Genomic DNA, 16,733 nt, shown 5'->3' on the forward strand with positions numbered 1-16,733 from the left:
AAAAAAAAAAAAAAAAAAATCTGCAAAGGGAAATATGGGGGAACATTGGGGCCCCTGGGGAAAAAGGAAAAATCCTAAAAAAAAAAAAAAAAAAAAAAAAAAAAAAAAAAGAAAAGTGAGTGAGATGGGCCGGGTGCGGTGGCTCATGCCTGTAATCTCAGCATTTGGGAGGCCAAGGCGGCTGCATCACGAGGTCAGGAGATTGAGACCATCCAGCTAACACGGTGAAACCCCGTCTCTACTGAAAATACAAAAAAATTAGCCGGGCGTGGTGGAGGGCGCGGTGGCGGGCTCCTGTAGTCCCAGCTACTTGGGAGGCTGAGACAGGAGAATGATGTGAACCCGGGAGGCGGAGCTTGCAGTGAGCTGAGATCGCGCCACTGCACTCCAGCCTGGGCGACAGAGGGAGACTCCTTCTCAAAAAAAAGGAGACTCAAGAAAAAAAGAAAAATTAGAGGCCGGGCGCGGTGGCTCAAGCCTGTAATCCCAGCACTTTGGGAGGCCGAGACGGGCGGATCACGAGGTCAGGAGTTCGAGACCATCCTGGCTAACACGGTGAAACCCCGTCTCTACTAAAAAATACGAAAAACTAGCCGGGCGAGGTGGCAGGCGCCTGTAGTCCCGGCTACTCGGGAGGCTGAGGCAGGAGAATGGCGTAAAAACCCGGGAGGCGGAGCTTGCAGTGAGCTGAGATCGCGCCACTGCACTCCAGCCTGGGCGACAGAGGGAGACTCCTTCTCAAAAAAAAGGAGACTCCTCAAGAAAAAAAGAAAAATTAGAAAAGTGAGTGAAATGACCCAAGACTACACAGTAAGTTACTAGAGAAGCTGGTGGCATCTTAGAAATATAGAGTTTATGGGAAAAGTTTTAAATTTTTAATGAAAAAGACTTAGAACAATGTATTATTTACATGTAAATAAGAAAAGAGCAGAATCCCCACATCCTCTTCGGAGGGAGACAGGAGGCCGTTTATGAGAAGAGAGTCCATATAAACCCCATTAAATAGAAGCTGGACCTAAATACTTCCAAACAGGAGCACAGAACAGGTGAACAGTCTTCACTCATCCCCTCGATCTGCTTCAGATCAGATCAGCAACTGAAAGTGAAGAAAGAAACAGATTAAGGAACAATACAAAAAAAAAAAAAAAAAAGAAAATTTGTAATGTAAATTTAACTAAAATCTCACAAAAGACTTCTCAAAACAAAAAACAGGCCAGGCACAGTGGCTCACGCCTGTAATCCCAGCACTTTGGGAGGCCAAGGTGGACAGATCATTTGAGGCTAGGAGTTCAAGACCAGCCTGGCCAACATGGTGAAACCCCGTCTCTACTAAAAATACAAAAATTAGCTGGCTATGGTGCACGCATCTGTAATCCCAGCTACTCAGGCTGAGGCAGGAGAATTGCTTGAACCCAGGAGGCAGAGGTTGCAGTGAGCCGAAATCACGCCACTGTACTCCAGCCTGGCTGACAGAGCAAAACTTCGTCTCAAAAAAAAACCCACAACAACAAAAAAACAAACTCAAGCGCCCCAAACTAAGAATAGGGAAGTTCTCTCTACAATTCCAGTAGAGCTGGACGATTTCCTACCGTTCATAGGCATCTCATCAATCTGAGTGGAATAGTACTGCTCGATATCTCTGAGGATGCGGATGTCATCGTTCTTCACAAAGTTAATGGCGACCCCCTTCCGGCCGTATCGACCTGATCTCCCGATTCTTCAGGAATAAAACAATATCACAGTCAGTATCTACAGCAATCAAGATTTAGTAAATGTGTCACAGAAGTGAAGTCAATGAGAGCTTGCATCCTACCTGTGTATGTACAATTCTCTGTTATTGGGGAGATCATAGTTGATGATGAGGGACACCTGAGGGACATCCAACCCCCTGGCCCAGACGTCTGTAGAAATAAGCACTCGGCTGCAAAACAGAAAGTGTGTTTGAGGCGATTAAATTACTCATGCAAGTGTAAGACTGGACTTGCTTCCATTGCTAATTTTGAGGAATCCTGGCTACAAGTTCAAAAGATGAGATTCCCCCCTCACACCAGTCTGTCTGCAAACATGAAGCCTCAGGGACAGCACCAGAAATCCCTGTGCAGAGGGGCTGTTGCTGGATTTAGTTACTTCGGTCATGTGCTCCATCAGATTAAAAAAACAGACATCTTTTACTATACTACCTTTAACTTGTTTCGTCGGTCCTAAACCAATAATTGGGAAAAATATTTTACTTTTGCCTAGCAACAAATTAAGAACAGTAACTTTGGCTGGGAGTGGCAGCTCATACCTGTAATCCCAGCACTGCCGGAGGCTGAGGTGGACGGATCACCTGAGGTCAGGAGTTCGTGACCAGCCTGGCCAACAAGGTGAAACCCCGTCTCTACTAAAAATGCAAAAAAAAAAAAAAGGTAAAAAAAAAAAAACCCCGTTCCAGCTACTCAGAAGGCTGAGGCACGGGAATCACTTGAAACCAGAAGGCAGAGGTTGCAGTGAGAAGATACCTGACCACTGTGGAATTAAACTAATTGAAACGATGAACAGAAAACCCGTACTTACTGGAAAAGAAGACACACACTTGTAACCAAAGTGCCAACCTGGCTAGTTAAGGCTCGTTATCACCTCAACCGAAGTATTACAGGAGCACAGCGAACGTCTCATTAACTGGAAGGTTTTCTGCTCACCCAGGGCCTCAGCTTTCAGAGCAGGAGCTCCTCATCTCCCCAGCTCTGGGGCCTGCCTCAGGCAGTGCATATGAAGTGCTTAGCACACAGTCTAGCAAACCCTGACCGGCAGAGCCACAGCACAGCGGACCCACCTGGCGCCTGACCGGAACTCCTTCATGATGGACTCCCGCTCTTTCTGGGGCATGTCTCCGTGCATTGAGGACACAGTGAAGTTGGCTTCTCTCATTTTTTCTGTCAGCCAGTCCACCTACAAATCCAATCAGCAGATGCTACTGCAAGTTCGTACACCACACCAGAGATGTGTATTCAGGATTTTACCCCCATCATTTGCAGAACCAGTATCAATATTCACAAAGTAACTGCTCTTAAAACTCAGAATCATCCTAACTGGATGCACAAACTTTTTCCCAGAAAATGTTGGGGTGCACTCACAAACCCCTCTTCATTTTCTCCACATAATGACTCTACGGGGGAGGGGGCCAGGTGTGCTCATTCTCATTTGAAATTTGAATTCCAATCTTGTCAGAATGTAGCCCAATTCCTTTCCTTTCTCAGGAAAGTGGCCGACAGTTCTCAGGTCTGCCTCCGCAGTATCATCACCTGGGGATCTAAAACTACTCAGGCCTGGGTTCCACCTTCAACGAAATCTGAATCTTTCAGGGTGGCTGGCATCGCTATTCTGTAAATAAAGTTTTAATGGTCACAGCCATATCTGACCATTTGCATATTGTCTACAGCTGCTTTTGCAAGAGACCACATACCCCGAAAGCTTAAAATATGGACAAACTGGCCCTTTACTGAAAAATCTTGATTTAAGTCATTCAGAGACTCAATCTGCAATTCCCCTTCAAGCACATGGAGGCCGTGCAGTGCCTCTTACCTTTCTTTTGGTGTTGCAGAAGATGACCGCCTGAGTGATGGTCAGTGTGTCGTAGAGGTCACACAGAGTGTCAAATTTCCACTCTTCCCTCTCCACTGCCACAAAAAATTGCTTGATGCCTTCCAGAGTCAATTCATCACTGAAGGACAAAGACAAATCCTGTTACATCCTCATTCTTCCAGCTAGGACTTGAGGGCGGGCCAAGCCAGGATGCAGGGAGACCCCGGTGGAGAAGGTCACACCGTGGTATCTGGTGCAGACCCAGCGCCCCAGCCCTATCCTCCATCCCGTCAGCACTTCCGTCACACAGGTCTCTATTCTGTATCCTACTGAACATTTCACAATGTGCACCATGTGGAATATGATTCTAAACAAAACACTGGTAAGTAAATACAGTCATCTAATTTTTAAATTTAGAATTATTGGTTCAAACCACAATGAGTATTATAAAAGATGGGTTTGTTTTGTTTTGTTTTGTTTGTTTGAGACAGGGTCTTGCTCTGTTGCCATGGCTGAAGTGCAGTGGCACGATCACAGCTCACTGCAGCCTCAGCCTCCTGGCCTCAAGCAATCCTCCCACCTCAGCCTCCTGAGTAGCTGGGACTATAGGCATGTGCCGCCCTACCTGGCTAATCTTTTATTATTTGTAGAGATAGGGTCTCCCTATGTTGCCCAGCCTATTCGGTTTTTCAAAACAGGAATTTTAAAAGAATTTGCATGCTTTAAATTCCTTTACACTCAGGCAGGATAGCCTGAGGCCCAGATTCTGACACCAGCTTCAGCAACACAGCAACACCCTGGCTATAAAAAGTTTTTGAAATTACGACATAAAATCCTTTATAAATGGGGCCCAGTGTTTTAGTAAACTCAACTAGAGGGGCTCCTACCGTTTCACCAAGATGCGGATTGGGTCGGTCATGAACTTGTTGGTCATCTCCAGAATCTCGTGTGGCAGCGTGGCACTGATGAGCACCACCTGTGTGGCTGGAGGCAGGTACCTGTACACGTCATAGATCTGCTCTTTGAAACCTGGGACAGGGCGCAAGACAGGTGAGGGATGCTTAGGGCGGCACGCCCAGCGTTCCCACTGGGTGAGAGGCAGAGTGGGGATAAGGTACGGTTGACAGGATCTCACTTTTACAGAACCAGGCCACATCCACGCGTTCTCTCCGTCCCTACTTCCCGCCCCCACCGAGTGTTATCTGGTTGAGGGAATCTGGTTTTCCTCTGGTGCTTCTTCAATCTGAAGTGCTCTAGGGATCAAGAAACCCACCCCGAGAGTCCTAGACGCCAAATAAAAAGCAATAGAGAGGCTGGCCTGAGTCACCCACAATCTCAGATGCCTGCGGCGCAGTCCCGACTCACTTCCACCTGCTACTGTCCTGTGAGATTGGCATCCACTGTGCCCAGACCTGCCACATTTTAAAGAGAACCCAGACATCTTGTTACAGAAAATCTCCCAGTGAAAAATGCTGCCCACTTATTCACATTATTTAACATGGCACAGGCGGAATCAACACGGGAGCCAGCACACATGTACCCTCCGCCAGGCCTGGGCAGAGCTGGGCAAAGGAGAAGGGAGCCAGGAGCAGGCAGGGGCCCAGCCTCCTCACCACAGGGCCAGTTAATGAACTGGAGGCTCTGACTCCATAAATCATATGCGGCCAGAGAATCTGCATTTCTACAAGTCCCCAGGTGACAAGGATGCTCCCGGCCTGTGCCCCTCACTGTGAGGACCTCTGCCCTAAGTGCCACAAGCACAAAGAGCCACCCACAACCCAGGGCTTCCTCAGCCACCAGAGAAACTGAGTGTGGTCACCGAACCTTTAACCTCAACGAGGAGCAGGGGGTCCAATAAAGGGCCCCAGAAGGAGGAGGGGAGGGATGTGAGGTGCTCAGAGCACAGGCCCCCCAAAGAACTGCTGGAACCAGAGGCCCGAGACGTGCCTGAGAGGATGCCCATGGGTGCCGCTGGTGAGTGCTGAGAACAAAGCACTTCCTCACCACCCACCTGATACCCTTATGAAGACCCTGGGGGGCCTGCCACAGACCCTCACAGTGAATTCGAGGTGACACATCACCATGCATTTCCCAATCACTATTCTAAGAGAAGAATTGCTATCACCTAGAGGTCCTCACTTCAGAACACCTATGAAAATCCAAGAAAGTGTATATCCGAATCCTACCAATTTATCTTTGTGTGCATGTGTGTTTTTTTTTTTTTGATAGAGTCTTGCTCTATTGCCCAGGCTGCAGTGCAGTGGGGCGATCTTGGCTCACTGCACCTCCACTCCCGGGTTCCAGCAATTCTGGCTCAGTCTTCCGGGTAGCTGGGATTATGGGCACACATGACTACCCACCACCACACACACCTGGCTTATTTTTGTATTTTTAATAGAGACGGAATTTTGTCATGTTGCCCAGGCTGGTCTTGAACTCCTGACCTCAGGTGATCCTCCCACCTCGGCCTCCCAAAGTGCTGGGATTACAGGTGTGAGCCACTGTGCCCACCCTCCAATTTATCTTAAAGAATGAAAATAGCCTACACAACCAAGAAATATATTATGGAACATCCCTCCAACAGAATACCTTATTGCCATTAAAGAGGCCACAAAATACTTATCATGGACAGATGCATTTTTTAAAAAGCAGATTATCAAACCGAATACACGTGATTCCACATCTATTAACTACAGTTATGTACAGAAAGTCTGGAAACATATTGTTTTAGGAAAAACCCCCAAACTAGGTTTTTCCTCTGCTCTCACACCAACACAATCCTCAACACAGGAGATGACGTCTGTGAGTGACCGGGGAATGGGGCTTTTCCTGCCCACCAAGCAGGAGACAGGAGTGCAGGGCCCTCCAGTGAACTCTGAGACTCCCTACCCGGAGCTGCTGCACAGATGCATGGTGTATATATGTATATGTATCATAATACCATGCACGTATTTTGCAATATTTTTTAAGATAGGCTTGTTCTGTCACCCAGGATGGCACAATCACCGCTCACGGTGGCCTCCAACTCCTGGGCTGAAGTGATCCTCCCGCCTCAGCCACCCAAGTACCTGGGACTGGCCCATGCCACCACACTCTGCTAATTTTTAATTTTTAATTTTTTAGTAGAGAGTACGTCTCTCTCTGTTGCCCAGACTGGTCCTGAACACCTGGTCTCAATGGTACTCCCGTCTTGGCTTCCCAAGGTGTCTGGATTATAAGTGTGAGCCACCAAGCTCAGCCTTATTTTGTGATTTTTACTCATTTTTAATAACTATGTATCCTCAATAAACATGTATTTGCATATATTACAAAAGAACATGAAAGGCATTTGTAGGAAGTCCGGGCCCTGCTGGTGTTGCCCTCCACTGCTCCATAACCCCCGTGGGCCATGTCCTTCCCGGAGCGGCGCCCCCTTCCCTCCTTGCTCCTCTGAACTCGTTTCTCTAGCCACTCAGCTTGCAGTCTCACAGCTCTGCCTGGGTTTACTTCTGGGTCTTTAGCCCCGAGCCCAGGATTAAAGGCCTCGATGACGAAGTCACCGGCACCTGCACTCTGCTACTCCACAGCCGCTCTGGGCAGCCACTGCCCCAGTGGGCCGCGCGCTCCTGACTCTAGGCTCTCTGACAATGGACATCCTGACAGATGGCCTTGACCTTCGCCCATGAGTTTGTCTGTCTTGAATGGGCCTATGAGTTATGTCCACGTTTCTTCCACCTTTGATAAAAGCTCCTCCACCCTCAAGTGTCCTTTCTCTCTGGTTCCCCTCGGCCAAGCCTTCTGTCAACAACACCACACGCTCCTTCTCCGTCCTCCCATCACCACATCAGGCCTCCACGGAGGAGCCTGGAGTTGGCTCTGAGCACTCAACAGAAACTGTCTCAGAGGATCCCTAGGAGGCTCTAGGACCCCCTTCCAGTGCTGACCCGCCCACCCACCCCTGCCAGGCCCCTGGTGGCTGCTGACCCTGTGTCCTCCCTGGGCTCTGTCCCACCTCTTCATGAGACATACTCTGTGCTTCCTAGGTCCCCCCGCCCCAGTCTCCCAGCTGTCTGCTCTTCCACTTGGCCCACATGTTCCCGGGGTTCATGGACCCCACTGCCTGGCTCTACCCAGGGGGCTGTCGACACGCAGCCGAGGCCAGACCCTTCCAAGCATGTGACAGACTAAGGGTGTACCAACGCACCTAAAAGCTAAGACATGTCAAGTCTGAAGTAACTATGCCACCTGACTCCCAGATCCGCCCTCACCTGCCATCTGCCTTACCACCTGTGTGCCAGCCTAGTGACACACCTGGGACCCTCCTGAGTTAGGAAGGCTGCCTAGGGGTTGGTGGGGGTGGCAGAGGGGCCAGCCACCAGCCCTCAACCTTCCCTCAGACCTTCCCTTCCTTCAATCCGACCCCTGCTTTGGATCCCCACTGCCACGTGGGTGAGGCTACCACCTCACCTGGATCAATGCCGCTGCATAAAACTGTGGGTCAAACAGGCCTTCTCACTGCAGCCCTGGATATGCAGCTCAGGGTTCATCTCTTGCACTTCCCTCCTGCCCCATCCAGTTCAAGCCATGGTGAGCCACTTCCCTGAAGATGTGTGCACACATCTTTAGCCACAACTACCCAGAAGGCTGAGGCAGGAGGACTGCTTGAGCCCAGGAGGCGAAAGCTATAGTGAGCCATGATCATGCCACTGTGCTCACTCCAGCCTGGGCAACAGAGCAAGACCCTGCCTCAAAAAATGAATAAATAAAATCAAAGTAGGAATTTCTGTTCATAATTGCCACCAAGGCACAACTATTTTTCCACAATGAAAACACTACTCACATTCAGAACATTCATTGGCTATCTGTTTCAGTTTTACACTGTGAAAATTTAAGAACTAAGAATTACGTCAGTAGAAAAGTAATTCTTGTTACTCATACCTTTATTCAACATTTCATCAGCTTCATCCAAAACCAACATTTTGATAGCACGTGTCCTTAAGCTTCTGCGACGAATCATATCTATGACATGAGATTTTGAAATAATTACGACAAATCATATCTATAACATGAGATTTTGAAATAATCACACCTGAGGCTCCCAGGAAAGAGCTCATCATTCCAGCTGGTCTCAGTGTTCCAGAGACCTTCCCTCTACCTCCCGCAAGTGATCCAGGTGCAGAAGTCTACCATGCAGCCCACCAAACTGAAAGCTGTCCTGTACCGTTTAAGTGCGTCTTACAAATACTACTGGCAGTACCATTTTTAGTGACAAAAGTGCTTACCAAAAACACGCCCTGGAGTGCCCGCGACAACATGCTGTCCATAATCCAGCTTCCTGATGTCCTCCCCAACATTAGTGCCTCCAATGCAGGCATGGCACTGGACATTCATGTAGTCGCCGAGAGCGAGCAGCCCCTAAATCAAAGCACAGGTTCACGTCCAGGGTGGGAGAGGGAAACATCCATGGTTTCCAAAAAGAAAGATGGTTTCTACTCCAAGATGATCACCAATTATTATTTATGCCATTATTATCTTGAAAACGCAAAATTCGCCTGCTCTTTTCTCTGACAAAATCAAGTTAATTTTGCTGGTTTCTTTCTTTTTTTTTTGAGATGGAGTCTTGCTCTGTCGTCCAAGCTGGAGTGCAGTGGTGTGATCTCGGCTCACTGCAAGCTCCGCCTCCCAGGTTCACACCATTCTCCCACCTCAGCCTCCCTAGTAGCTGGGACTACAGGCGCCCACCAGCACACCTGGCTAATTTTGTTTTTGTATTTTTAGTAGAGATGGGGTTTCACAGTGTTAGCCAGGATGGTCTCGATCTCCTGATCTCGTGATCCGCCTGCCTCAGCCTCCCAAAGTGCTGGGATTACAGGCATGAGCCACCGCGCCCGGCCTGCTGGTTTCTTATTACAAAAATTATACCATTAACAGAAAACAACATATAAAATTCATAATCCCATCCACCAAAGAAACCAACATTAACATCTTAATATACATCTTTTTAAATATACATCTTTATATTATGTAAGTATAAAATGGGTACAATTTATTTTTTTGAGACGGAGTTTCACTCTTGTTGCCAGGCTGGAGTACAGTGGCGCAATCTCAGCTCACTGCAACCTCTGCCTCCCGGGTTCAAGTGATTCTCCTGCTCAGCCTCCCGAGTAGCTGGGATTATAGGCACCTGCCACCATGCCCAGCTAATTTTTTATATTTTTAGTAGAGACAGGGTTTTACCATGTTGACCAGGCTGGTCTCAAACTCCTGACCTCAGGTGATCCACCCACCTTGGCCTAATTTATTTTTATTAAAATTTTTTGCTGAAAAATCTACATTCCTAAGGCTGTAAAAAACTACTGAGAGCACACAAGCCACACCAAAAATGACTTAATACAAACCAGCAATTTATATAATGATTCATGGCAAAATGTTAATCAGGAAGAAAATTTTGAGGTATCAGAAAACAGGATTGGATTAAATAAATAAGTCAAGTGTTTCACAACTAAATCACAAAAGCAGTACTTGCAAATCGGACACCGCTATCTTTAGCCATCTCACCTTCTGAATCTGCACAGCTAACTCTCTCGTGGGAGCCAAGATCAAAGCTTGAGTTTCACGAACCTGGTGAAATAATTTATCAGAAAATAGACAATTCTCAGTATTATCAAGGTGGACTGTAGTAATTCACACTGAGATCTATATGAGAAATAGTATCTCATATTAATCATACTTCTCATCTCTTACAGAGGTTAGCAAATCTTAATGTCATTTAAATTGCAAATCCAGCAATAACTTAATGTGTCAGGATCCTCGTTTGCAGACAAGAACTTCCTCTAGTTAAATAAAGAATCATGACAGAATATTAGTGCAAATATTAGTGTACAACTAAGACTCTGTAAAAATTTGCTGAGTCAATACATACTAGAAAATTTTTAATTGTACTTTTTGAACACTGTAGTTACAGAAGAAAAAGCAGGTATTTCCTAAAATTACAGAACAGTCTGTTTTAAGAATGACAAATTACCTGAATATCCAAACACTGGAGGACTGAGATACTGAAGGTGGCTGTTTTGCCTGTGCCGGACTGAGACCTATTGAAGGAAACAAGAGCAGTGGGATTAGAGGGAGGACAGGCCACGTCCCAGCTGCACTCCAAGGCCTGGGCTCCAGAGGCACTTATGTACCTTATTCCAAGAAGCCCCCGTACCCAATAACATCTTAACTGCAAGGAGGCGGGACTCGGGCCCAGTGTCACAGCTTGTTAAGTGTCCATGAGGAGAGTAGATATGGCTTCTGCATGGGGGGCAATGGAGCCACAGACTCTGTCACTTCAAGAGGTGTTTCATAGGTGTCAGAAAAAGGAGGACTCCCCTTTATCTAAATACAACTCTTTTCCTTCTAGGATTTTGGACTAACTCTCTCCTCCAAAGAAATTTTTGTGTAAATGAGTTTTTTGAAATTAGGCAAACAAGGAATAAAGCTATTAAAAGAGGATTTGTGGTGCTAGGAGATAAGGCTATATACAGGTTTTCATTCATAGTTCCTAGCTCACAGTTCCCATAGCCCTTGTTACAGTCTTACTAAATTGATGGGTTTCTTAGGCCTCAGGAAACAATCTCTCTGACCTTCTGCTCTCCTTTCGCCTGCTCCACAGCGGGGCTCTAATCTTTCCTGCCTTTCAGATTTTAAGTCATAAAGACCCTCATTTCACGGCATGGTGGCTCAGGCCTGTATTCCCAACACTCTGGGACGCAGAGGCAGGACTGGTTGAAGCCAGGAATTCGAGACCAGCCTGGGCAATACAGGAAGAGACCCCATTTCTAAACAAAACAAAAAACCAACCAGGAATGGCAGCACATTCAGGCAGTCCCAGCTACTTGGGAGGTTGAGGTGGGACGATTCCTTAATCCTTGGAGTTAGAGGCTGCAGTGAGCTATGACCGCACCACTGCATTCCCCCCCGGTGACAAAGTGAGGCCCCATATCTTAACACAAAAAATGTTTAGGCCGGGCACAGTGGCTCACGCCTGTAATCCCAAGGCTTTGGGAAGCCAACGCAGGGAGACTGCCAGGAGTTTGAGAGCAGCCTGGGCAACACAAGGAAACCCTGTCTCTACAGAAAATAAAAAACGTAAATGATGATGTGTGCCTCTAGTCCCAGCTACCTGGGAGGCCGAGGTAGGAGAATCACTTGAGTCTGGGAGGTTGAGGCTGCTGTGAGCTGTAATCACACAACTGCACTCCAGCCTGGGAGACAGAGTAAGACCCTGTCTCAAAAAAAGTAAAAAATTTAAATTAAAAAAAATTTTTTTAAAAAGCATTATGGTATTATCCTAGAAAAGTTCCTGCCCTATTCCCTGGGCGGGGGAAAGAATGCTGACCTCATGGAATTTTCCATAGAAACCCAAGAGGACCAAGTTCGAAGAGCTTCTGGATGGCTGAACACAGACAGTGGAACACAAGGAGGTTCTGGGAGGCTGCACCCCCGCCCCCATATCTGTATCCTTTGTAGCACCCTTTATAATAAACCACTAAATGTGTTTCCCTGAGTTCTTTGAGCTGCTGTTCCAGCAAATTAATCCAACCTAAAGAGGGGATCATGGGAACCCCAACTCGAAGCTGCTTGGTCAGAAGTTCTAGACATCCAAACTTATAACTGATGCCTGAAAAGAGGGTAGTTGAGGGGACTGAGCCCTCAACCTGTGGGATATGGCCTGTCTCCAGGCAGATGGTATGAGCTGAACTGGAGGACACCCAGCTGGAAAACCCCCACAAGTCGTCTTCTGTGCTGATGACTGTGGTGGTGGTGTGAGAGCAGAGGAAAAGCAGTCTGTTTTTCCAAAATTGTGTTATATACAACTCCACCTGCCAGCAAACCACTAAGCAAAGCTGGCTAAGAAAATGAAAGCCTTGGCTGGGCACAGTAACTCACGCCTGTAATCCCAGCACTTTAGGAGGCCAAGGAGGGTGGATCACCTGAGGTCGGGAGTTTGAGACTGGCCTGACCAACATGGTGAAACCCCATCTCTACTAAAAATACGAAAAGTAGCCGGGCATGGTGGTGGGCGCCTGTAATCCCAGCTACTTGGGAGGGTGAGGCAGGAGAATCGCTTGAAACCGAGAGGCAAAGGTTGCAGTGAGCCGAGATGGTGCCACTGCGCTCCAGCCTGGGCGACAGAGCGAGACTCCATCTCAAAAAGAAAATGAAAGCTTTCTATAGTAGAGAACAGAAATTTAAAAATTATTAAACCCTGTGGCTAAAGTCAGGGCACATGTTGGTACTGAGTGTGTAGAAGCTGAGGGAAACAGTCATCCCAGAGCATCTAACTGCACTGCGCTGCCCAAATTTGCATCCAGCCCCGCGCCGCACCCCAGGACAACTTACTGCGCGATGACATCTCTCCCTTTGATGATCTGCTTGATTGCTCGTTGCTGGATTGCTGATGGTTTTTCAAAACCTGCAAATAAAAACAAAAAAATAGCTCTCGCTACAATGACAGCACAGAAACCCTGTACTGTGAGCTCCTCAGGGGCAGACATGGTTTGCCTTTTGAACCTGTCCTCCCGCCTAACCCAGTGTTCAACATAGCAAGCTCTCAAAACCCAGGGGCTCAATGAATCGGACTAAGTGGATTTCTAAACTAACATGAGATATTATTTGTAAAGACAAATCTCTATTTTAAAAAAACCACCAAATTGTAGAATACAGAAAAATAATAATGATAATCTTCTGGGTGTGCAGCATCTGGAAGTATAAGTGCCAAAATGTTCCTGGCAGTTACTGCAGTAGAGGGGTGAAAAGCAGCTAACTTTTTACTCTAATTACTTCCTTAGGTTTGACTGGATTACAAACAACCTATACTACTTTTTAAATTAAAAACAAAAACAAAAAAAACAGGAAAGTCACTGTAGCCATTCTTCTCTCCTGCTAGCTAGCATTAAGTCTGTGTGTTGCTGACAGGTCTACAACTCTATTTAACCTGCCTGGGTCACACTGTGGGGTGTCCTATGCTGTTCTCCTGTCTGGATGCAGCTAACTACCATACCATCTCTCCTGCAAAGCAACTACTACACCAAAGGGGGAGGCTATTTTGAAGAAGAACCATGTGTTTTTCAAGTAAGTAAATAAAACTTTATGTACAAAACTCTATTTCAGTTATTTTTTGGTAGTCTCTTAAATGTAGCTCTGTTCAGTTCTGGGGCATAGCGAAAAATGAGAAACAAAAGAAAATGTAGCACAATTTCCCATCTTAACACAAAAGCAAATATAGCAGATGATTTAAACTCTTCACGAAGAGCAAGCACATGGATGGGAAACTAACAACAGTGTCTTAGGGCAGGGACCGCCTGAGTGCCAGGAAACCAGGTGGGGCTGTCAGCCTTGCTGGAAGGCTGGCTGAGATGCTTTCTCACCACCCATCCTCAGCACCTTCGCCTCACTTTGTTCAAACTGTTGTGGCATCAAGAATTACAGGATAAGACCAGGTGGGGTGGCTCACACCTGTAATCCCATCACTTTGGGAGGCTGAGGCTGGCAGATCACCGAGGTCAGGAGTTCAAGACCAGCCTGGGCAAGATGGCAAAATCTCATCCCTACTAAAAATACAAAAACTAGTAGGGCATGGTGATCGGTTACTTGGGAGGCTGAGGCAAAGGAATCACTTGAGCCCCAGAGGCAGAAGTTGCAGTGAGCCGAGATCATGCCACTACAGTCCAGCCTTGGTGACAGAGCAGGACTGTCAGAAAGAAAGAAAAGAGAACTACAGGATAAAAAATGTCCCTGTCCCAAGCATTAAACACAGGCCATTTACCGCAGATGCTGGCCATTCCCACCTATGTGCCCAACCCAACCTCTTCTCCAGGCTCTCTCTCAACTCCCACAGATCTTTCAAACATACCAAGAGACAGCTCCTGATTCTGACTCTCTGGAGTGCTGCCTACCTAGCCAAATGTCTGCAGTATCAACCACCGGTTACTCAAAACACTAACCCTCCTCCTTCTGTCACTCACAGTCAATCCATCAGCCAATGCTGTCAGTTCCCTGGCACTCCATCTCCAAGGCAGCACAATCCTCTCTTCCCTGAACTGGAGCAAAAGCTTCCCAACTCTTGTGTTTCCTCTCCTGCCCTGCCTCGCCTCACCTGAAATTCACAGACACCCAGAAGAATCTTTAAAGCTGTAAATGTGATCGTGTCACACAGCTACTTACTACATTCCAGTGGCTTCCCACTAGATTTCCAAATGAAATTCAAATTATTCGTCACCCCTACACGTCTTTGCTAGATCTGGCCCCTGACTAGCTCTCCAAAATCCCACCACAGGGGACTTCTTTCAGTTCCTGAAATGCAGCTGGCTAAGGGCTGCAAGGCCCTGGCACCAGCTGTTCCTTCTGCCCCAACTGCTCTTCCCTCCTCTCCTAAAAGTCTCCTTCATCCATACCTCTGCTCAAATGGCACCCCTTCCTGCGAACCCCCTTACCTCTCTGCTTTACTAATTATCTCCTCCTTCCCAGGCCCACTCTATTCAATTACCTAGCTTCGGGTTCTTCCCAGCAACAACCACTGTCGGGGCAATCTGACCGCATGCTGTCCCCCCAAAGGAAATTCAAAACCCGTAAAGGCGCAAACCCATCTGGTTTACCGCCAAAACCCCAGTAACTAGAAAAGTTAGTAGGTACAAAACAGTTATCTGCTGAATGAACGACTCCGAGGTGCCTCGAAGCGGCTGTAGCCCCCGACGGACCCAGCGCCGAGCTCTGCACAGGGGACACACAGCGAACGCGCCGACACAGCCAGGCGTGAGGGCAGGGGTGGGGGTGGAGGTCGCACGTCACTGGCCCCCGAGCCTCGACCCTGACCACGACCTCCGGAGCGCAGGGCCGGCCCGGGAGTCACCAGTCGGGCCCTCAGCCCCCGGCTCGCCGCCGGCTGGCCCCCGCGGCCCGCGCCCACTCACCGTAAGCGTAGATGCCCCGCAGTAAGTCCTCCCGCAGGCCCATGGTGTCGAACGTGGGGGTCACATCCACCTCCTCGCTGGTCTCGAATTCCACTTTGGTCATGTCTTCCTCTTTGAGCAGACGCTTTCGCGCCGAGCCCGAGGTCGCCATCGTGGCCGTGGTCGCCATGATTTAGAGTCCGCGGAAGAGCACAGCGCGCGCCGCAGCGTAAACCACCTCCCAACTCCTCTCGCTGCCGGGGCCGAGAACTGACGCCTTAGCGTGAGAAAGCGTAAGACGTGCGTATGTGCGTATGTGCGTGCGTATGTGCGTGCGTATGTGCGTGCGTATGTGCGCGCGAGGCGGCCCCGCCTCTGGGGCGGGGCACTCTTCGTCACTTGAAAGGGAACTGCGCGTTTGCCGCAGGAAAAAGTAAGGTGTTTCTGCTCTCGCGCCATATGCAGTTCTCGCGGGATCTCATTGAGGGCGGGGCACCCGGTTCCTTATAAAAGGTACGGAAGCGGGTGGATTTCCAGAGTTGGTGGCGTTTTGTGGCGGTTGCCGGAGGGTGTTACGCTAAGGCTCTTTGAGCGGCGTGCGGCCCTGAATCCCCTGACAACAGGCTGGGGGCCGCCAGGGGCCTCCAGTCCGGGTGGCGTCGCCACACAGCCCCGCCTCGAATGAAGAGGACGAACACGGGTCCTCTCTCGGGCCCGCAGTGGGTGGACTGCGTCGCGGACCCGTAGTGGGGGCGCCCAGCTCGCCGGGGAGATTCGGGTGGAAACCCTCACGGCCCCCGGTGGTGGGCCCCGGCGCGGCGCTGGGCTCGGGCGGGTCTGCGCTGGGGAGGGCCAGGGCCTCTAACGCCGGTGTCTGTCTTTGGGGACGCGCCTGTGTGTGTTTTCGCCGTTTGCCTGGTCAGCTGGAGACAGGGTCTCTCTTTGTCGCCCAGGCTGGAGTGCAGCGGTGGGATCAGGGCTCACTGTAGCCTCCGCCTCTGGAGTAGCCGGGACCTCAAGCGCGCGCCACCATGTCCGGCTAATTTTTAAAAATTTTTTGTAGAGATGGTGTTGGGGGAGGGGTGGGGGTTAGGGTTGTCCCAGCTGGTCTTGAACTCCTGAGCCTCAGGTGATCCGCCCGCCTTGGCCTCCCAAGGTGCTGGGATTACAGACATGAGCCACTGTGCCCGGCAAGCAGCTGTTATAAAGTAAAATACACTCAGAGCCTGCAATTTACTCTTAATGAAAGCCTGCTAT

At 48.7% G+C, this 16,733-nt stretch overlaps 1 protein-coding gene across 1 annotated transcript; it reads right to left on the reverse strand.

Moving 5' to 3' along the window:
- Nucleotides 1-605: 605 nt before the first annotated feature.
- On the reverse strand, nt 606-15,747 carry EIF4A3 (eukaryotic translation initiation factor 4A3). Its single transcript, XM_025361868.1, has 12 exons — nt 15,498-15,747; nt 12,928-13,000; nt 10,568-10,634; nt 10,102-10,164; nt 8,826-8,958; nt 8,482-8,562; nt 4,452-4,593; nt 3,565-3,703; nt 2,816-2,931; nt 1,814-1,921; nt 1,590-1,717; nt 606-1,096 (listed from the first exon to the last, which is right to left on the reverse strand). The coding sequence occupies exons 1-12, from the start codon at nt 15,664-15,666 to the stop codon at nt 1,080-1,082; spliced, it is 1,236 nt and encodes a 411-aa protein (XP_025217653.1). The 5' UTR covers nt 15,667-15,747; the 3' UTR covers nt 606-1,079.
- Nucleotides 15,748-16,733: the final 986 nt, after the last annotated feature.

Source organism: Theropithecus gelada, chromosome 16 (assembly GCF_003255815.1).
Source record: "Theropithecus gelada isolate Dixy chromosome 16, Tgel_1.0, whole genome shotgun sequence".
Lineage (NCBI taxonomy): Eukaryota > Metazoa > Chordata > Mammalia > Primates > Cercopithecidae > Theropithecus > Theropithecus gelada.